Source organism: Macaca thibetana, chromosome 2 (genome assembly GCF_024542745.1).
Source record: "Macaca thibetana thibetana isolate TM-01 chromosome 2, ASM2454274v1, whole genome shotgun sequence".
Lineage (NCBI taxonomy): Eukaryota > Metazoa > Chordata > Mammalia > Primates > Cercopithecidae > Macaca > Macaca thibetana.
In genome coordinates, this window is record NC_065579.1 from 35,172,355 (window position 1) to 35,194,696 (window position 22,342).

The following is a 22,342-nucleotide window of genomic DNA, read 5'->3' on the forward strand; positions in this document are numbered from 1 at the left end:
TATAGTTCCAGCTACTTGAGGGGCTAAGGCAGGAGGATTGCATGAGCCTGGGAAGTCAAGGCTGCAGTGAGGCATTTTTGTGCCATTGCACTGCAGCCTGGGTAACAAAGTAAGACCCTGTCTCAAAAAAGAAAGACGAAGAACGTAAGAACCACGTTGTGATAAAATAACCCAACTACATAAAAATTTTAACAGATTCTTGTAAAACATTGATAGAGAACATTGTAAGAATTATTTGTAGTAAGGGTAATAGATAATAAATTGAGACTAACTATATAAAACCACTGAAAACTAACTTTGCTGTTAGCATTTTAATGCTTTGATCTCAGATACTTATTGGAACTCTTAGTTGGAGTAAGTTTTTCCCCCGAAAGAACTTTAATATTTTGAGCATTATTGCTTAAGATTAATGATACATAGCTATTTACGTAACTATTTGCAATATTCTTTGCTACTAAAATGTTTGTGTCCTTGGTATTTATTGATGACCAATGGGGAAGGTAGATATCACTGAATTTAGCTTAGATTGCTGAGTGTGAACTTAGGAAACATTTACTTCAAATGTAACTTTTAAAGGGATATAAACCCCTCCTAAGTACTGCTGTGCAACTTTGTTTTATGACATCTGGTCTCTTAGATTTCTGCCTTGGAAAATAATTTAAATATTTTTTAAACTTAGAGCAATGTAATTGAAGCTGCTCCAGATATGAAAAGAGAGAGTGAAAAGGAATGGTATTTTGGCAACGCAGACAAAGAAAGGAGTGGCCCATATGGATTTCATGAGGTATGTATCTTGGAGAAACTTTTTGTGAAGGTCTCGGCATTTCTTATGCACTCCTGCTTAGCACTTATAGAGGTGTGGAAAATTTTAAAGCTGTCATTTAAATTCCTGTTATTAGCTCCAAGGGCCCTGCAACTCAGTTTCCACATGAAAAATGGAGAACCAAACATACATATCAAATTATGCCTTCAAGCCTTGTTTAAAAGTTGTTGTTATGGATGTAGCACTCAGGTTTTTAGTGACTTTAATAATTTCTGGCTGTGTGTAGTGGCTCACACCTGTAATTCCAGCACTGTGGGAGGATCACTTGAAGCCGGGAGTTCAAGACCAGCCTGGGCAACATAGCAAGACACTGTCTCTATTAAAATAAAAAATAATTAGCTAGGCATGGTGGTGCATGCCTATAGTCTCAGCTACTTGAGAGGCTGAGGTGGGAGGGTCATGTGAGCCCAGGAGGTTGAGACTGCAGTAAGCCATGATCACACCACTGCACTCCAGCCTAGGCAATGAATAGCGAAACCCTATCTCCTAAAAAGAAAAAAAAAAGCTCTCTTAGTACTTATGTCAAACTATAATGTTTCTATATGGTATGAACAAGTAAGTTTTAGTATGCAGTCTAAAATTCATTGAATATTACTCAGTCCAAGAACTAAGGACAATTTTCCTCTTTATCTTGATATTTGATCCTGCCTCCAATCTTTAGCCTCCTAGGCTCATTTTGAATTGGGGCAAAAATAGTTTTATAGAGGACCAACCCTTCTGCTCTCATATAATTTAATTATTTAGCACTCCACCTATCATTTTTACTCCTTCCAGTATTCTTTATGCTCTGCAGGTTGACAAAGTGGTGGTAGGTTGTTTTTTCTGTTTTTTTGTTTTTGTATTAACCAAATTTGGGTTCCCAAAGGCCTGTCAACAAAACTTGATTTTCCTAAAATAGTGTACTTGCATGTTTGTTTCATAATTTAGTATATATTTATTATAAGGTAGAAAACATTAGTGAGGTTTTTCATTTTATTTTGTCTGTTTGTAATAATGCCTTCCATCCATTAAGATGCAAGAATTGTGGACCAAAGGAATGTTAAATGCAAAAACCAGATGCTGGGCTCAAGGCATGGATGGATGGCGACCACTTCAGTCCATACCCCAGCTTAAGTGGTGTCTCTTAGCCAGTGGACAGGCTGTCCTGAATGAAACTGACCTTGCTACCCTTATATTGAACATGCTGATCACAATGTGTGGATATTTTCCAAGCAGGTAAAATGTAATTGAATGTTTTCATGGATAATTGATATGCTTCCTTAGTAACATCATAGAATCAGTCTGGTGGTTTAAAACAAAGATTCCTATTTGTGGCCTTGGAGGAATGCTGCTTTGACCTTTGGCATTTTTTGAAATGGATATAAAGAATTTGCAAATTTTATTAATAAAGTAAAACAGCTTTCTCTGGGAGATTTCAAATAATATTACAAAACTGAGACAATATTATAATTTCTGTGAATTGGTGTGAATGTTTTGAATTACCATACTGCAGTCCATAGACAGTGGTGAATGCCAGCTATTGATCTGACAGGCTAGCTATTCCTGCTATAGAAGGCAAGTGTAGGCCCACATCTTGCCCCACTTGACCAGTAAAGGTGAGAATTTGTTCTCTAAGTCATAAATGTAACACTTGCATGGAACTTTTTAATCTTTATGAAATATTTACATATAAATCATTTTGATTCATTACTGTACTGAAGATATCTTGTGATGGAAATTACTGAGAAACTGTCACATATTTTAAAACACTTGAAGTTTTCATCGTTCCAGTTGGACTCAAAAATTATACAGTTAGTATTTAGAAATAAGGTAGTATTAAAATTAAAGCAATACTTAGAAAATACCAAACATAGTTAAATCAAGGTTTAAATTTATGTAACAAAGTTTGATATGCCCTTTGGGGGAAAATATCCACTGACAGTGTGTTGGACAACACCAAGTTTAATCAATTAAATAATAAATAAGAGTCTTTGGCTCTTCTAGGATACTGTTTTTCAAGGAAATCTTATGGAAGGAAATGAAGTCATATTAAGCAGCCAAATAGATTTAAACCAAAATACCTAATCATGTTCCCAGCTGTATGAGAGCTTAGTCTTCATTAACAAAAAAGTAAGGTAATCTGCTTCATGCCTAGTAGAATGTCATATGCTCTGAACATACAAATTTTAATAAATACATTAGATGTTGACGTGAGAAAATGTTTTCTAGGGATCAAGACAATGCCATCATTCGGCCTCTACCCAAAGTGAAAAGACTGCTGTCAGATAGCACTTGCCTTCCCCATATTATTCAGGTGAGTTACTTTTATGTAATCAAACTAGGAGCAATTTTAAGAATCATTTTCTCTTAATTTTATTATCAGTACCAGTCTTTGTTTTGTTGCAGTCTATTCCATTTTCAAAAAGCCCAAACAGGCCAGGTGTGGAGTCTCACACCTCTAGTCCCAGTCCTTTGGGAGACTGAGGCGGGAGGGTTGCTTGAGTCCAGGAGTTCGAGACTACTTTGGTCAACATAGGAAGACTCCATCTCTACAAAAAAAAAAAAAAAAAGTAAATAACCGCTAGGCATGATGGCACACATCTATAGTCCTTGCCCTTTGGGAGGCTGAGGTGGGACGATTATTTGATCCCAGGAGTTTGAGGCTGCATTGAGCTGTGATCATGCCACTGCACTCCAGCCTGGGCAACAGAGCAAGACCTTGTCTCAAAAATAAAAGAAAAAGCCTGAACTTTGAATTACATTCATTTCACTTAATTTTTTATTTTTTTAATTTTTTTTTGAGACAGTCTCTCTCTGTTGCCCAGGCTGAAGTGCAGTGATGGGATCTTGACTCACTCCAGCCTTCGCTTCCCATGTTCAGATGATTCTCTTGCCTCAGTCTCCCGAGTAGCTGGGATTACAGGCATGCACCACCACACCCAGCTACTTTGTATTTTTAGTAGAGAAGGAGTTTCCCCATGTTAACCAGACTGTTCTCAAACTCCTGGCCTCAAATGATCCATCCGCCTTGGCCTCCCAGCGTGCTGGGAGTACAGGCGTGAGCCACCGCACCTGGCTATTTCACTTACTCTTGAGTTGCTGAATAGCTGTGGAAGATTGAACCTAAACGTAAGTTTCCAGATTCCAGAATTGTGCTAAAAGAGTTTATTTTTTACCTATTTTTAAAATCATACCTCTTTAATATCTGAAAAGTGATTTACTCCAGTTTGTGGTGTATGTTGATGTTGTTAATACTACTGGGAGGTACACCAGCAGGCCACAGGGGTGGACTTGGTGACTTATATCTTAAGTAGTAATCACAGCAGTCTCACTAGCTTCTGCCCTAGATTTTGACTATTCTTAGTTATGTTTTCATTGATACCAATGATTCAAAGCAGTGAGTTGGAATTAATGTTATGCTGAGCACATTTCTTAAAAGGTTTCCAATCATCCCTTTTTCTTTTGCGTTATTCTGCTTTTTTGGAATTAAGCTATTTAAACTTTAGATTAGCATTAAACCCAAATAAGTCAGGTCCTAGAGATTTCAGGCAAATGTTTTTATTAAGTTCTATGCCAGTAATTTGTGCCATTTGTACCTTTCAGTTGTACATTGGTCTGCAATGGGAGAGAAGAGTTAACTCAGTTTATATATTTTTACATTCACTTATATACTACCTAAATACCTATGTAAGTCATTGATGCTGAAAAATACTTTTAATACAATAGGATAATGCCCTACTTTTTTTTTTTTTTTTTTTTTTTTGCCAATTTCTGTTATTTAAGCATACTCACATTTTAACATTTCTGTGCTTTTCTCTTGTGGACATTTCCATTCAGATCCTTCAGTGAAAAAGCACTGCAGTTATTGAGGACTCGAAACCATTACCACATCCCCCTCCCCGTGGGGCCATGTGGCTGCATATGTGAGGTGATGCAGAGAGAGGAATGTGTTCTCCTTGATAGACCCTCTCAACATGTGGATAAAACACCACACCCAGAAAATCAACCTCTCCCATTTTTCTAAGTCTTACGAAACTGAAAGGAAAAAGTAAATACAAATGGCATTAAATTTCAGGCTAGGAAGGGTTGATTGAAAAACTTTTAAGAAATGTGCTCAGCATAACATGAAGCTTGGGGGAGGGAGGCTTTCTTTTAATTAACCAAAAATTTTCAGTAAGATCTGAACAACGTGAATAAAGATATTTGTATTGATAAATCTAGCTTCTTTGAACAGTGTGTGACTCCTTTTTTTTTTTTATATTGAGTTAAATATTTTTAAGAAGTTATTTTTGTTTTTCTCTTAATTTTTTATATTCTGGGAGACCCAAATCTTGCCAAAGCACAGTTAGGTGGCTATAGTACTTTCCGGGAACGTTATCTTCATTGGTTGGAAAGGGATATCTATAATTCATTTGACTTTAAGAGCAGTACTCATTTTTACCATCTGATAGAGCTTCAGAATTTTTAGAGTGGTCCAAGATACAGTGAGTAAATGTTCTCGGTTTTCTAGTATAGTGATAGTTTGGAATACTCTGGGTGTGTGTGTGTACTGAATAAATGTTCTAGGTTTTCTAGTATAGTGACAGATTGAAATACTGTGGGTGGTTGGGTGTGTGTGTGCGCTTGTGTGTGTGTTTGCTGCTAATTCCCATAATGTCAAGTCTTGAACTACTGCCATTAACACTAGGGAAAATCCTATATGACTGTATGTTTCCTTTTTAAAATATGTAATAGTATGAAACGCTTTATCTAAATACTTTATGGAATACATAAGATACCAAAGCACAGAGAAATTTGAGTTATTTACTTAAAAGAACACATAGCTGTTTAGTCTCACATGAGTATAGAACTTTGGCCTCCTAATTTGAGCTACTTACTCTTTATTGTAAATAAATAAATTTATTTATTTATTTATTTTTTGAAATGGAGTTTTACTCTGTCACCCAGGCTGGAGTGCAGTGGCGTAATCTCTGCTCACTGCAACCTCCTCCTCCTAGGTTTAAGCAATTCTTCTTCCTCAGCCTCCCAAGTAGCTGGGATTACAGGCACCCGCCACCACGCCCAGCTGATTTTATTTTTAGTACAGATGGAGTTTCACCATATTGACCAGGCTGATCTTGAACTCCTGACCTTGTGATCCACCTGCCTCAGTCTCCCAAAGTGCTCGGCTTACAGGCGTGAGCCACTGCGCCTGGCTATAATTTTTTTTTTTTTTTTTTTTTTTTTTTTTACTGGGAGCATTTGACCCAAAATTGAGGATTCATTGGAAGCAGGTGTTTATAGAAAATTGGAATGACACCTTTATTAAGCTTCATAGATAAAACTTATTAAATGTTTATCAGAAGTTTATTAATAGCAATTCTGTATGGTTTTTAATTAGCCCAGATTTATTAGAGTAATCCCAGAAATTCCCGTATTTGTAGCTCAGATTTCTAGAGGCCACATCTTTTGGTACTTTCTGGTAGAAGATGACTTGTTTACCCTCTTGCCTTTTACCTGCACTTCTGGATCTACTTTTTAGGCTGTTTCATTGATCATTATTTTCTGCTCTGCTCCTTGAGTTCTCAAGAAGCCTTCAAGGGATTCTTATGTCAGCTCAGCTGAATTGAAACAAACTGAGAAGTCTTTTTAGGAAGATTCTTGCACAAGGAGCAATATTACCTGTAACGTTATGACAAAACTAGCTTCAGGCATGTTTGGGCTTTTCTGAATACATTTTGATCAACTCTCAATTGATTTTCTGCATTAAATGTTGTAGAATGAATCATTTTTCAAATCTGTTGTGGGTCTGGTAGATGAGCTTACTGACTCCCATGGGTTTTTATTTTATAACTTACATAAGGAGCTATAACCTCAGCATATGAAATAAAAAACCTAAAGTGATGATGCAGGTTTTTTACAACCCAATGAAAACATGTTAATTTTTTTTCAGCTACTGCTGACCTTTGACCCTATCCTTGTTGAGAAGGTTGCTATTTTGTTATACCATGTCATGCAAGATAACCCACAGTTACCCCGCCTTTATCTGAGTGGAGTATTTTTCTTTATCATGATGTACACAGGTTCCAATGTGCTTCCTGTTGCTCGGTAAGAACTTTAAGGGTAATCTATTTGAAAGTATTATTTGAATTTTACATGGACTGATTTAATTGAATTTTTTGTGAGTACATCATTGCTTTTATTAAGATTCTCATTACAAAGGCTATTTAAGTAATATCTAAAGACTTGGAAAGTAGAAGAATGGGGGAAATTTACTCAGAATTGTACCACTATACCACATCTAGCATAAGAATGTATTATCTAGTATTTATGTATTTAATATAGCCATATTCATATTGTACATGCAGTTTTACATTTTGCTTGCTTAAAATTTAATAATTTTTTATATTGTCACATAGCTTTAATATGACTACACTTTAAAAATCTTTCTAGTTCTTGCCTTATTCAGAAATTAAGTAATTTGGGAATATGGATTTATGTGAGTTGCCATTTGTGAGTTTTATTTAGCTGTAAAAGATCTAGTCTTTAGAAAACTAAGGTTACAAAAACTAAATCGCTTTTTATATCTGATAGATAATTCATTTTTCTTTCTAGATTTTTGAAATACACACATACCAAACAGGCTTTCAAGTCAGAAGAGGTAAGCCAGATTAATCCTCTGAATACTTAGCCCTGGGTAAGCTGTTTTGGCACTGTAAAGTTTCCTGAGCTGTGTATTATGTTTACTAGATTATAAGGACTTGAGGGCAGGTATTGTTTTACTCTGTTCTTACATCGTTCGTGGTACCTTGCACATATAAAGTCTAAGGTAATATTTTTAAAGGAAAATAAATGTCACTGACCCATTAGACTTAATATTGAGATTGCAGCTGTGAATTATAGCCTGACACCTCCATGAATATAAGTTGTTCTCTGTATAAGGTTTAGATTAGTGATTTTCGTAAATAATTCGCCTGAGTCTTACGTTGTCAGTTAAAATTCAGGAAGACTTCAGCCTTTTTGTTCAGATCCCAAAGTGGCAGAAGTGCTAGGTTTCTTTTTCGAAGCTACTCAGTTTTTCACATGCTCTCAAGTGTTCTTGTCGTTTTACTGAGGAGTTAAGCTGGGAATTAAAAACAAACAAACAAAAAAGACTTATTTAGGTAGTTTGGACAATCTAAACTTAATATCTACCTTTTACAAAGAGATATTTATTGTTGAAACTAAAGGATGTTTTAAAATATGTTCAGCTTTTCATGGAGCATGGACTTCTTTTTGGATCAGATAGAGCAGAATAATAAACCAAAACCAGACCACTGTTTAGAAGACTAACAGAGGAATGCTGGCACCACCTTGACAATAGACACTAAATTGTATGTTTTATAGAGCAGCCAGTGAAGCCCTAGAAAGTGACCCATTTGTCTAATATGAAAGATGCCCATGGCAGCATAATTTCCACAGCTTTATACAAATAGAAAATGAGAATATAAACAAGTTAAAAAAGTCTCTAATGATAGTACCTTAATGTAGTATTAGACATTTGGACATTCTTTTTCTTCCTTTATTTCTGTGCCATTATGCATAATGTAATTTTTTCCAAATTTTATATTAGAAATGATTTATATCATTTCAGCTAACAGTATTTTGAATAATTATAGCAAAACAGTATTTAAAGCACAAATCTGGATGTTTGAATTACCAAATAATAGTATTCAAGAATACAACTAGCAATTCTTTACCCAAAAGTTTAACAGATAGTGAATTTGTTACTCCTATTAGCAGAAAGCCTGAAAATATTCATCTTCTAATTTGTCTTTGCACCACATGATAAAACCATGTTTGGGTTTTTTCCCTTGTCTCTTTGTTTTATCCTAGATAAGTAAAATGTCTTAATTTTCCTAGAAGGAAATAAGCATTTATTTGTATAAATCCTAGCTAGCCCTTGGGATTTTATTTCTATTGAATAAAGAAATGAGTTTAAAATTTAGTATGATCATTATCCTGACCCCATTTGGCCTGCCAGAGGATATGGACTTCTCAAAACAGTTAATTATAATTACTTTAAGTAGAAATTCTCCATCTAGATCCTAGCTACATTTCATGAGGACAGGCTCTTAATGATCTTCTGAACTTATTTTTGAAAACAGAAGCAAGTACAGGTGGGACCTATAGCCAACAATATAATGCAGGATAATTGATGTAAATCTTTGTGGGATATTCCTCCTGTTTGTCCATTACTGTTACACGTGGTCAAAGGCCAGTCATCCTAAATAATACTGGCAGCTTGTGACACTTAAAGCTAAGACAGCTGCGGTACCAGAGGCTGTTGGTTCTGCGTTAGAATGCCAAGCCAGTTTGTACCAGATACCTTCCACTCACATTTTGCTGTGTTTCCATCTACATTCCCAAAGCATAAAAGCAATTTGTTTCAATTGTATTCCTTTCTTAAAGTGTTCTCTAACCATAAATCATTTATTAGAAAATTGAAAGATAACTTTAATGTTTTTGTTTTGTTTTGAAGACAAAAGGACAAGATATTTTTCAAAGAAGTATACTTGGGCACATTCTACCTGAAGCAATGGTTTGTTACTTAGAAAATTATGAACCTGAAAAGTTTTCTGAGATTTTTCTAGGAGAATTTGATACTCCAGAAGCAATCTGGAGCAGTGAAATGAGGTAAATAACCAGTTGGTTGATTGATTTGTATTTTATAATTTAGTCTTTGCTGCTCACCATCTGCTTTAACCTGTTAAAAGACATGTTTTCACTAGTTTTATAATCTAAAATGGCAGTAATCATTGATGCCAAATCAAATGATGGATTTCCATAAGGCCTTAAGGTTTTCTCTGTTCTAACAAGATTTGACAAAATTACTATTACCTTAACAGAACTTTGTATAACAGTAGGGCCCACCAACCACTGGTACTTTTTAAATCAGTTTATAGAACTAGTAAGATTTTAGGTAATGAATGATAATATATATAGGAAATTGGGATAAAATCAAGACATACCTCTGGCTATTTGGAAGTAGGACTATACTCCCACTAATTAAAAACTATGCCCACATAATTTGGATCAATGGATCGGACCAGAGATACCCGAAATTATTCTAGAATGTGGGCTCCCTTACCCCAACACCTTTTTGTCCTTAATCTGGAGGTTAGCATTCCTAAGGTATGTCTTTATTGGCGGGGGAATGCTGTGGGAAAAACCTGTGGAAACACAGAAAAAGGAAAGTTTCAGAAGCAGATGACAATGCCCAGCCAGTTTCTGTTCAGACAAGGCTTGACATTTCATAGTTCCAGTGTCAAGGTTGTCTCTTTTTGGAGAACCCCTCAATTCCCCTAGCTGGATGGCATTAGATCTTCTGTGTCAATCACTGATCCTCGTCAGACTGCACACACTCCATGCCACCTGCTTATCATCATTTGACTTGTCCTATGGGCTTGTCATGTGTTAGCCACCAATGTGAATATATTCTGTATGGCAGTCATATTTTTCATTGAGAAAAAATATGTAACAATATTAATAAATTACCAACACAGTTCTTCTGTGTAATATTTTTCTCCTGAGATTGGCTAATATAAGGCCCTATCTAAAAGACGGATTGCTCTTTGTGCTGATAAGTTTCTGCTTATCTGAGGCCAGATCCTAGACTACAGTAAGTTTGTTGAAATACATGCCATCTAGTGAGCTTCTTTGGATAATAGCAAGTTTGAGTTTCCTAGCTACACCCTCATGCATTCAGATGCGTACCATTTGCCCTTCTAATGGCTGATTTTTTAATAGGAAGGACTGAGAGTATCAGCCCTTTTCTCTATGATCTTCTTTACAGATAAGTATCATAGATAAGTTTTTTCCATGTTTATACAATTAAATGCCCAAAGTAACATATTTAAAAGCTCTCATTTTAGGATAGTAACTGAATTATTCTATAGATGATTCATATAACTATCTTGCATGATTATGTATCTTAACCTTCTCTTTAAAATAATCCCTTCATAAAGCTTGACTGGAGGTTTTTATGATTGTAGGCGCCTCATGATAGAGAAGATTGCTGCCCATCTCGCTGATTTCACACCTCGCCTTCAGAGTAACACAAGAGCACTTTATCAATATTGCCCCATTCCTGTGATCAACTATCCACAACTAGAAAATGAACTGTTTTGTAATATTTATTACCTCAAACAACTATGTGATACAGTCCGATTTCCAGATTGGCCAATTAAAGACCCGGTAAGTCAGCAGTTTAATTTGTGCCACCTTAAGCCACAAAAAAAGGCCTCTAAACACTTCTGGGTATTTTGTCCTCCTGCAGTAAGAAGGAGAATAGCTTTCTTAAGTATTCCTTCTTAAGCACTAAGCACTGTGCGACTCTGAGTATAGTTCGTTATATTTGGGTAGATCTCATGTTGAAAGATAATTTTTTAAGGGAGTATTAAGAATATTGCAATCTTTGTCTTTTGTGACAAAGACAAAACAAACTTCATGCAGATAACATAATTATATGTATATAGTATGACATACTAGAATAGCTTGGTGGAAGCTTGTCTTTATTGCAGGTTGATTAAGCTCACAGATGGTGGAGTTAGCCAGTCTGGGATTGAGTTTCAGCTGGGCCATTAATATTTAATAACTCTACTTAATTGGCCGGGTGCGGTGGCTCACGCTTGTAATCCCAGCACTTTGGGAGGCCAAGGCGGACGGATCACGAGGTCAGGAGATCGAGACCATCCTGGCTAATACGGTGAAACCCCCTCTCTACCGAAAATACAAAAAATTAGCCGGGTGTGGTGGCAGGCGCCTGTAGTCCCAGCTACTCGGGAGGCTGAGGCAGAATGGTGTGAACCCAGGAGGTGGAGCTTGCAGTGAGCGGAGATGGCGCCACTGCACTCCAGCCTGGGCGACAGAGCGAGACTCCGTCTCAAAAAAAAAAAAAAAAAAAAAAAACTCTATTTAATATTCAGTACATTGCTTATTTGTCTAAACCTCAGTTCTCATTTCTAAAATATTGGTAATACTAGCAGCTATCTGGTGGTGTTTGTGAAGATTATTAAGAATTCACATAAGCATAATTCCTGGCACGCATAAGAGGCAATGAGTGTGACCTGCTCAATTATAAAACAGTATGCACTGTTGACCGGTCCAGAGTGCCCTTGGGACCCCTCTAACCTGAGTCTTTGTGTATCTGTGGGCACCTGTGCCCATGTTGTTCTGTTACCGTGGTGGAACTTACACCATTAATACCATCTAAAAGATTTCAGAATAATCACCATTTGTACTGCAAGTCACCGCCTCTTTACAATGCAGTGACCAAAAAAATGCAGGTAGACTCGGGTACTTATTCAGGATTCAACGTGAGATACTAGATACGGGCTTTTTAGTCAGACCTAGGTTTTAATCCAGCTCTACCACTGAACTGGGAAACATGCAGCTAGCTCTTAGAATCTCAGTGTTTTTATTTATTGATGAAATTTTAGACAAGAATTAAATTTGATAGTCTGTAAAGTACCTAGCTCCTTGGCTTGTAGGCAGGCAATAAATATTAGATCTTTTTTTCCCATTTGCTAACCAGATTCCCTTGTGTTCTCTATCCTTTACATTTGTTTGAATGCTAGCATACCTATAATTATGTTAGATCACCTTGAGAAGCACACCACAATATACTGCTTGCTTTCTTCCTACAGTGTATTATCTAATTTTGATGTCTTTCATGGTTTCTGGACACTTTAAACATTAAAACTTTCAGGTTTTATCTTTCACCCATAAAGATAACATGTAAAAAAAAAATCTTAATTCTTCCTGGGTTTACTTTGAAGCCTAATATATAACACAAATTGGCAGAGAATTTAAAAAATTTTTTAAATAGAGGAATATTGCCTTGTAACAAATACCTTGCTCTGCCCAACTATATAGCAGTGCTCAGGTGATTTTGGTTATTTGTATTTCAGAAAGCTGTTAATTGGACAGCTAAAAGTATCCATTTAAATAAATACAGCACAATGATTCTATAACTTAAAAATTAGACTCTGAAATAGTTTTACTTTGATATAAATTTTAATCTTTTGTCTTTAAGGTTAAGCTACTAAAAGATACTCTTGACGCCTGGAAGAAAGAAGTAGAGAAGAAGCCACCTATGATGTCAATAGATGATGCTTATGAAGTGCTTAATCTGCCTCAAGGACAGGGACCGTGAGTTGTTTTCAGTACAGTAGCAAATGTCTGTCCCACCTTAAAGTATCAGTATCAAAGACTAAGTTATATTTAAATCAATCATATTAAAATCTTTTGCCTGTATTTTGATATGTACACCTTGGGAATAACCATATGGAACTATATCTGTGTGACTTTGGTTTATTGCAAACTTATTAGCCAAATTGTGTCCTCCTCTTGCTGGTACATTCATTTCTCTATTAATTGGAAAAATGTATGTTGAGTACCTAGCACCATATCTGACACACAGTTGCCATTCACATATTCATTTTTTCCCTTCCTTTTGTAATTTGTGTTACGCATGTGGAAGAGATTTGATAGCAATATACCTAGGACACCAAATGACAGATTATGAAAGAATGCAGATTTGTCTTATCAGTGAAGTTTTATGTAGACTAGGTATGTTACGGAAAAATTGTTTGAAAACTTAAGTATAGACTAAAACTGTACATTTTGTCAAGACTGATATAATAACTTAGAATTATAGAATTTGAAATTGGCATTTTGGACATTTTGACAAGTTAGTGGATTTTTAACAATATATTTTGTAGTTCTTCCAACTCAAGTATAATTTCATAATTTAAAGTGAATCCGTAGGGAACTTTTAGGTTTTATCTTTCACCCGTAAAGATAGCATGTAAAAAAATACATATAAAAAAAACTTAATTCTTCCTGGGTTTAATTTGAGGACTAATATATAATCATATACAATTCTTGATACAAGTAATATTCTTAAAATATTTTAGATGGTTTTGTAAACATTTTTTCTTGTGCCTTACTATACTCATAAAACAATTTTCCTGTTTAACAGGCATGATGAGAGCAAGATTAGGAAAGCTTACTTCAGACTTGCACAAAAGTACCACCCTGATAAGAATCCAGAAGGGAGGGTATGTACTGCTGTTGGAATTAGGGCATTGGGCTGACTTCCTCTTGCTCTACTATTATTTAGTAGGAGAAAGTATATTACCTTCTGTGCCAGTACCTGCCTCATAATACATACCCAGTGTATGTTTAATAAACTTCTAACCACATGCCCATAGCTTCTGCATGGATGATGCTCCCTCAGTTTACCAGAAGAGTGGCCTTTATGACTAGTAACTTACAGGTTTTATTGTGTCTCCTTATCCATGTCTGTTTGAGAATTAACTCTAATGGGCAATCATAAGAATAATTGAAAATAAGGAATGCAGGGGAACTTAATTTATTTGTAGGTTGTAGGTGATACCATTGCTATTCAGATTGCTTTGGGCAATTTATGTAATTTTTTCCAATGACATCCAATTTCATATCACTCTAACTGAAAAAATAGAAAATTTGGTTCAGATTTTAAATCATTATTCCCTGATGTCACCGCCTCATCCCATGAAGTTTGATAAAAGATGAAATCACATAAGAACCACCAAAACCAGGACTCTGTTGCTAGAAACTTGGAATAATTTCCACTGGGTTCAAGGTCTGGTTTTCACTGGAAAAAAAAAACAGAGACAGTATTCCTGAATGAGAAGACGTGACATTGAAAAGATCTGACTTTTATATGTTTAAGGTATTTTTAATCAAAACCCTAGGGGGTTTTTTGAGAACCTCATATTAATTCAAATTCATCTAGGAGAAAAAATAAGAAAGGAAGAAATTTTGAAATCTGTTTTAAATTGCTAGACTTAACTTACCAGATATTATAACACTTCATAAAGCTACAATAGTAAAACAATATGATACTCACACAAGAATCAACATATAGATTAACCAAACATACAGTGTAACAGTTTAAGAGCATGGAGTTAGGAGGCCGACCTGGCTGTACCTCTTAGCTCTGCCACCAATTAATTTTGTGTCCTTAAGCAAGTTATTACATCTAAGTTGCAGCATCCTCATGTAAAAAAATGAGGATAATAATGGTACACAGTTTACATGGCTGTTTGAGGATTAAATGAGATTATGGCATTTAGCACAGTGCTTAATAGTAGCTCATAATTTTTGTTATATAGATGCAATCTGTCTCTAGTTGTATGAGTTTAACGTGATGTGTTTAAGGATACATTTAATATTCTTATTTGAAGAATTTTTCAGTAAATGGTACTGTGATCATTAGACAACTATTTGAAACAACGTTTCACCTTAACAGTATACCAGCTAGATTACAGTTGGAATGAATTCCTTAATATAAATAATAAAATAATAGCTGAAGTTACTGATAAAATACAAACCATGTATCTTGTTTAAGTTGACTTTGGGACGTTCCAAATTAACATTAAATTATCTTTGGTTACATATAGGACATGTTTGAAAAAGTAAATAAAGCGTATGAATTTTTATGTACCAAATCAGCAAAAATAGTGGATGGACCAGATCCAGAGAATATAATTTTAATTCTAAAAACACAGAGCATCCTCTTCAACCGTCATAAAGAAGGTAAGATGTCTGTTCTCAGATTTTAATTTATCCTCCAGCTAACCCTATCACAGCTAACCCTATACCATATTACCTGTTTCTACAGCATATTTTAATAGATTTAGAATTATTGTTGCAAAAGACTCTTGGAATTGTGTTTTAAATAAAGGAAAATGTAGTTTTCTAAAGAAAGGCCCAAAATATTTGTTTTATATCTTCCCCTTCATACCTATGTTTTTCAGTATTTTGCATTTCTGACATCTTCGTTCTGTGCAGTTATTTGGTTAGTTTTTGTGTTTAGCCATTTAGTAGCAAACGTATTAAATGAGATCTAGAATGGAATCTGGAATTTAAAGATCATTTCATGTTTTTCTTAAATGACAAATGAAAGCCTATCATAACTTTAAAAGCCTCTGAAGGTTAAAAACACCAAGAGCATTCAGGTTTTTTAAAAGCAGTAGAAACTTCAAATGATGATGTACTTCTCATATGTTCTATTTCCTATTGTAGCTCTCAGGACCCTCTAGTCCTGTGGGACAGTTTGAAGAACACTGGTATAGATAAAATAGGTATGATTTCAGATTATAGGATTATCCAGTGTTTGTGGGGCCATTTGCAGTAGCCCTAACAGTAGCAGTCCAGAAAGCCAAGAGTACGTTCAAAACGTCCCCCTTTGTTGGTGATGAGGGGTTGGGTTCAATATAGCAGATGCCCATTGGCTTGGGAACTGAACTTGATTTACAGCACAAAGTGGGAGAGCCATTTGCAATGGGATGTTGGGAGAGAAGGAAGAGGACTGTGGGGATTTGAGATAAGCATGAAGAGTGTTGGGTAACTAAAGACAAGAGATGGGGGTGCAGTTTAAGTATTTGAGGGGACAGCCTGAGGATCTAGCAGCTGGATTATTAAAGAGAGCACTGATTAGTTGATTTACTTTTACATGAGTTTAACAATAAGTTTATAATACATTTTAGTTATATAGCATTTACCACTAATCGGAATGAGTTTAGAAACCTTTTTCAAAACCCTTGGTTGTCTTTTAATGCTGATAACTAAATTATTAGCCACAAGATACAATTATGGCCCATACTGGTTTCTCTGTTAACAAGGTCATCTTTAACTTTTCCCAAGGTGAGGTTATACCCAAGAAGCTCTGAGGTGGAGGTCCTGATCCGACAGGACTTAGTTATTCACTGTTCTTTCTTACCATGTATGTGTCACTTTTTTTTTTTTTATTTTTAGGAAAATTAGGACCTGTTCCAAGGGACCTTTTTTTAAAAAGCCAGTTTAGAAATGAGTTTTAAGGCAGATTATTGGTCAGCCTCAAAAGTCAGTAAGATTTATGCTGATTTCAATTTGGAATTACGGAGATACTTTTAAAGTCACAGCCAATTAATTTGCATCTCTCTGCCTAATAGGTTAGATTGAAAAAAGAATATGGAAAGAAAGGAGTAATTAGGCGTGTTGGTTTACTAGCTTTCACTTTTAAATTTGGTTATTAAATCATAGATTTAACTAAATGTAGTTTAAAAATTAACCTTCTGTTTTGTACTTCTAGTAAGAAATTGTATTCAGTGTTTTCAAATTGAAGAAAATACTGGTAAAAATTTAACTGGTAAAATAGAAAAGAGCACTTGTTATCCAGAAAACTTAATACAAAATATTCACTGTCATTTAAATATCTTCAATCTTTTTTCTTTATAAAGATGTGCATATAATATTAATAGAATTTCTGGTGCATTTGCTGTACCTTGCAGTCTATGATGAGGTGAAAAGTTACAAAAATCAGCATAGAAAGTAGGTATTCAGCAAAGGATCAAAACTATACACCAAGGGCAGTTAATTTACCAGAAAATGTTATTTTTCTAGTGGACACATTTTAGAAAAATAACTAAGTTTACTAGAAAGGAAAGATCCAAGGGATTTTATAGTAGGTTTAATTTCTTTTTTATCAACTGGAATGAGGAGACATTTAAGATGTTAAGATAAAATATTTTATCTTTTTTTTTTTTTGAGACGGAGTGTCGCTGTGTCGCCCAGGCTGGAGTGCAGTGGCGAGATCTCCACTCACTGCAAGCACTGCCTCCCGGGTTCACGCCTTTCTCCTGCCTCAGCCTCCTGAGTAGCTGGGACTACAGGCACCCGCCACCACGCCCGGCTAACGTTTTCGTATTTTTAGTAGAAATGGGGTTTCCCTGTGTTAGCCAGGTTGGTCTCAATCTCCTGACATTGTGATCTGCCCGCCTCGGTCTCCCAAAGTGCTGGGATTACAGGTGTGAGCCTCCGCGCCCGGCCCCATTTTTATTTTTTTAAGGCAACATAATTGAACATGGTATCAAAATTGAAACCACAACATAATTAATTTTGTTTCATTTTTCTAACACTAACATTGGTTATTTCAGATTTACAGCCTTATAAATATGCAGGATACCCCATGCTTATTCGGACTATAACAATGGAAACTTCAGATGACCTCCTTTTCTCAAAAGAATCACCATTGTTGCCTGCGGCTACAGAGCTAGCTTTCCATACTGTCAACTGTTCAGCCCTCAATGCTGAAGAGCTCAGAAGAGAGAATGGACTAGAGGTAATACGGAGTGACCTTTGTGCTTTTTAAGCCAGTTTACACACATTATATGACTCTTGGCAGTGAAGAATTTAGCAAGTACAAATGCAGATTCTTTAGTTTATTTCAGCAGATAACACAATATTTTCTTTATTCTCATACCAAATTAAAGATAGAAGTGGAGCTTTATTTCATAATGTGTGTTGGAAAGTGTTGGGTTCAAAACTGATAATGGTAATATTGTTTACAAAGTAGCTTATTAGAAATGCGTAAAAAGAAACTTTTAGGAGTCCTTTGTTTACTATTTATTTAGCAAATGTTGATCAAACATTTATGTATCAAATATTTAACATTAAAGGGTTATTTATATTTTATTACTGCTAGAAAAGGCCTTTCAGACTTGAAGTCAAAATGGAGAGTTAACAGCTGACTTCTTCCTCTGCAGGTGTTACAGGAGGCATTTAGTCGCTGTGTGGCTGTCTTGACTCGTTCTAGTAAACCAAGTGACATGTCAGTACAGGTGAGGCTAAAACCTGTGGTTCCAAGAAAATTGCACTAGATCAGTGTTTCAGATTTTAACATATATGAGAATCAAGTGGAGGGCTATTTCAACTGTGGGTTTCAGAGCTCCACCCCACCCCAAGTTTCTGATTTAGTGGGTCTAGGGTGGTGGCCTGAGAGTATGTTTTTATAACAAGTTTCCAAGTGTCATTGATGCTGCTGATCTGTGTATCAACTGCACTAAAGCACTTGTGATCTGTTGGCTTAAGTTTTCTTTCTAGAGAAGAGTTTATTGAACCTGTATGTTTCCATTAGCCAGCTTTATGCCATTCTTGTTTCACATATCTTCCATCCCTCATTCTCCTATCCCTAGTATTTTAACTGGCTTAACATTTAAGGTTATAAGATAGGAAATTCATCAGGAGTTCATTAAGAGCTTTGTAGAACGTGTCTTTTTATTTGGCCTTTTGCTTATGCCAGCAAAATTCAGAATATAAAACGAGTACTGGCTGTTGAGTTTCATCCTCTATTTTGAAGTCCATTGTGTAAATAAAATTGTGATATTCTGCTATGTTAGTAAACTATACAAAAATACCTTAATCCAGAGGCCAACAAACTTTTAAAATAAAGGTCCAGGGAGTAAATATATGAGTGTTTCAGGCTTCATACAGTCTCTGTTACGTTTTCTTTTGTGACTTTTTTACAGCCCTTGAAAAATCTAAAAACCATTCTTAGCTCTTTGGTAGTACGAAGACCATGGTCAGTTTGGCCCATGGGTTGTAGTGGCTGTGGTTTGCCAACTACCCCAGCATTTATAGATCTTGATGAGAAAGACTAGTGATCTAGTAAAGACGTTCTATTTAATTTTGGAGCATTGTATATACCATTAAGCATTATTCACAAATCTCTGCTGGTTTGATTTCTAATGTGTTAAATAAGGAATGCCTATGTGACTCTACTGGTTTTTTTGCTCTGTTGTGTTGTCTGTAGGTGTGTGGACACATAAGTAAATGCTATAGTGTGGCTGCTCAGTTTGAAGAATGCCGAGAGAAGATCACGGAAATGCCTAGCATTATCAAGGATCTCTGTCGGGTACTATATTTTGGCAAGGTAGAGTTAATCTTTAATGCTTTCTAGATATAGAGACAGCAAAGTGTCTTTTTGTCAACTAGCCAGTTCCTAATTTATAAGCACATTGTTTTCTAAAAGTGTTTTTCACAGAAGCCTTGCTGTAAATGGAGGCTTTGTTTCTAGGCTGGCCTGCAAAGAGTAAGACTAAATTGATATAGCTAAAGGGAAGTGGGTTCCATCTGAACATTGGAATGAGTGGCAGGGAGAAAAGAGAAGCCCGTAATAAATAAGTCTATTAAAAGCAAAAGGCTAGTCCAGTGTGGTGGCTCACGCCTGTAATCCCAGCAGTTTGGCAGGCCGAGGTTGGCAGATCACTTAAGGTCAGGAGTTTGAGACCAGCCTGGCCAACACTGCAAAACCCTGTCTACAAAAAGTACAAAAATCAGCTGGATGTGATGGTACGCGCCTGTAATCCCAGGTACTTGGGAGGCTGAGTATTTGGCTGAAGAACAAGCAACTCCAGAAAATTCAACCATAAGGAGAAGTTTAGCTGGCATGCTGACACCCTATGTTGCTAGAAAACTTGCTGTGGCTAGTGTGACTGAGGTGTGTGATTCAGAGTTAGCCTGGGCCACTACGCTCCAGCCTGGGCAAGAGATTGAGACCCTGTCTCAAAAAAAAAAAAAAAAGAAAGAAAGAAAAGAGAGGGGGCCATTAAAACCTGAAAACTGGAGAGTTCAGGCACTGCTTGGTAGGAAAGGCTTTAGAGATCTGAGAACTTACTATTTCCTCCCAGTCCAGACGTGAGAAAGGTTGACTGTGGGTAGATGTGATAGTTGACTGGGAGGGAGAGAGAGATGTCTTAGATAACTGGGCAGAGTGAGAATTGTCTTGAATAAAATAGGATTGAGATGCTGATCTCATACTAAAGTATCAATAAGTGAGGGAACTGATGAAAGTATCTCCTCTACTATATCTACTTGATGTCCTTAGAAGTATTTGATTACAGAATAGAAACTCTGACATAAATCTTTACAACTGCACAAAAGTTATTGTTGTATTTAAGATCACTAGCATGTAAGTTGCTATTGATGCCATGTCACTATTTTTAAAAATTAAAAATAGAAGAAATGAAACAGGAAACTATTCCCAAGTCTTCTGACACTAGCCTTAAAGGTTGTAATTCTGGTATCTCGTTATGAGGTCACTTTTAATTTTAGGCTTTAAAGGATATAGGATTCAGATTTAAATTGGAATTGAAAATATAAGAAGAGGTAAACATTTTACAAAATAACGTAGTTAGCTTGACATACACGCATAACCGGTTCCTCTTAGTTTTTTTTTTTTTTTTTTTTTTTTTTTTTTTTTTTTTTTTAAACTCTGTAACAACTTATTCTCTCATTCTTTTTTCTCAGAGTATTCCCCGGGTGGCTTCTCTTGGGGTAGAATGTGTCAGTTCTTTTGCCGTGGATTTCTGGCTACAGACACACCTATTTCAGGCTGGAATTTTGTGGTATCTGCTTGGTTTTCTGTTTAATTATGACTACACACTAGAAGAGAGTGGCATTCAGAAAAGTGAAGAAACAAACCAGCAGGTAACTTTAACGTTGCTTTAATATTGAATTTGAACCCAAACTATAGGTTAGTGCTAAACTAATGCAAAGCAAAGCTGCAACTATCCAGAGTCCCCAGAGATAAATTGTTTTTCAGGAAAATTAGGTTTATAGCTTTTTAAGACCCAAAACTTTTAGTCGTAATTGCTTATGCTGAAAGGATTCAAGGCAAGGGAATTTGCAGTGGCATTTGCTGGACATAATTTAATACTTTCTTAATTACTCGGAGTCAACTTTATGATTGCAAAATTATGGTTGTGTAACACAGGACAATATAATGTTACCATCAGGCAATTGAGGCTAGCTCCCCTAAATACTTGAGTACTTATCTGATTTTTATAGATATTTTTTTGTCTCTTCTATGTGCTCTCATTTATTGCTCATATTGTAAATGTGTGCTTCTAGCAGGCAGGGCTGCCTACCTATCCCCTCCTTCCCACATTACCACCAAATGTGCTTCTTCCTGTTGTCTGTTAGATATACTGCATTGGGTATAAGTTAGTCCTTCTTATAAATAAAAAAACAAGCCCCAACACGTAAACTTTCTGATATCAATGTTAGATACTCTTGTACCCTTTTTGTTTGGTTGGCTTTTTACTCCTTAAATATGTTCCATATAGTGTGATTCGGTAAAGTTATAGTAGCTGTGTAAGATAACAGATCTACTTTAACAACTTAATTTTTTTGTAACAGGAGGTAGCCAACAGCCTTGCCAAACTGAGTGTCCATGCTCTGAGTCGCCTTGGAGGGTATTTGGCTGAAGAACAAGCAACTCCAGAAAATCCAACCATAAGGAAAAGCTTAGCTGGCATGCTGACACCCTATGTTGCTAGAAAACTTGCTGTGGCTAGTGTGACTGAGGTATGTGCTTCAGAGGTAGCCTAGGTTTTAATGAATAGTGCAAGATCCTTTAAGCAGTAAAGTAATACAATAATATTGATCTAGGAAACCTAAAAATTAAGAACGTTCACATTTGTTCTCTCAAGCAAGAAACTCACTTTATAATTGCTTGATGCTAATGATGTCAGTTCTACAAGTCCAGTTTTTGCGAGGGCAAATTAACTTTGTTTCTCAGCTGTGGAGCCCGTCATAATTCTTACCAACCTTGAGTCACAAAGGGACAGGACAAGAGAGTGAAGTTGAAATGGTATTTCACAATGGCAGACTACTGGGAGACAGGAGACCCAGAGTCTATTTCAAGCTATT

The 22,342-nt window shown here is 35.9% G+C and overlaps 1 protein-coding gene across 2 annotated transcripts in view; it reads left to right on the forward strand.

Moving 5' to 3' along the window:
• The window catches only part of DNAJC13 (DnaJ heat shock protein family (Hsp40) member C13), a 121,700-nt gene that overhangs the window by 63,821 nt on the left and 35,537 nt on the right, over window positions 1-22,342 (forward strand). For both annotated transcript variants that reach the window (XR_007723349.1, XM_050779576.1), the window contains exons 27-41: window positions 680-784; window positions 1,836-2,038; window positions 3,032-3,116; window positions 6,735-6,889; window positions 7,397-7,442; window positions 9,303-9,457; window positions 10,816-11,017; window positions 12,858-12,973; window positions 13,806-13,884; window positions 15,271-15,406; window positions 17,788-17,972; window positions 18,397-18,471; window positions 19,443-19,562; window positions 20,939-21,118; window positions 21,830-21,997. Coding sequence is in view for 1 of the 2 variants with exons in the window: in XM_050779576.1 (XP_050635533.1) it covers window positions 680-784; window positions 1,836-2,038; window positions 3,032-3,116; window positions 6,735-6,889; window positions 7,397-7,442; window positions 9,303-9,457; window positions 10,816-11,017; window positions 12,858-12,973; window positions 13,806-13,884; window positions 15,271-15,406; window positions 17,788-17,972; window positions 18,397-18,471; window positions 19,443-19,562; window positions 20,939-21,118; window positions 21,830-21,997 (2,010 nt within the window). In the remaining variant the exon portion in view is untranslated. The remainder of the gene's footprint in view (window positions 1-679; window positions 785-1,835; window positions 2,039-3,031; window positions 3,117-6,734; window positions 6,890-7,396; window positions 7,443-9,302; window positions 9,458-10,815; window positions 11,018-12,857; window positions 12,974-13,805; window positions 13,885-15,270; window positions 15,407-17,787; window positions 17,973-18,396; window positions 18,472-19,442; window positions 19,563-20,938; window positions 21,119-21,829; window positions 21,998-22,342) is intronic.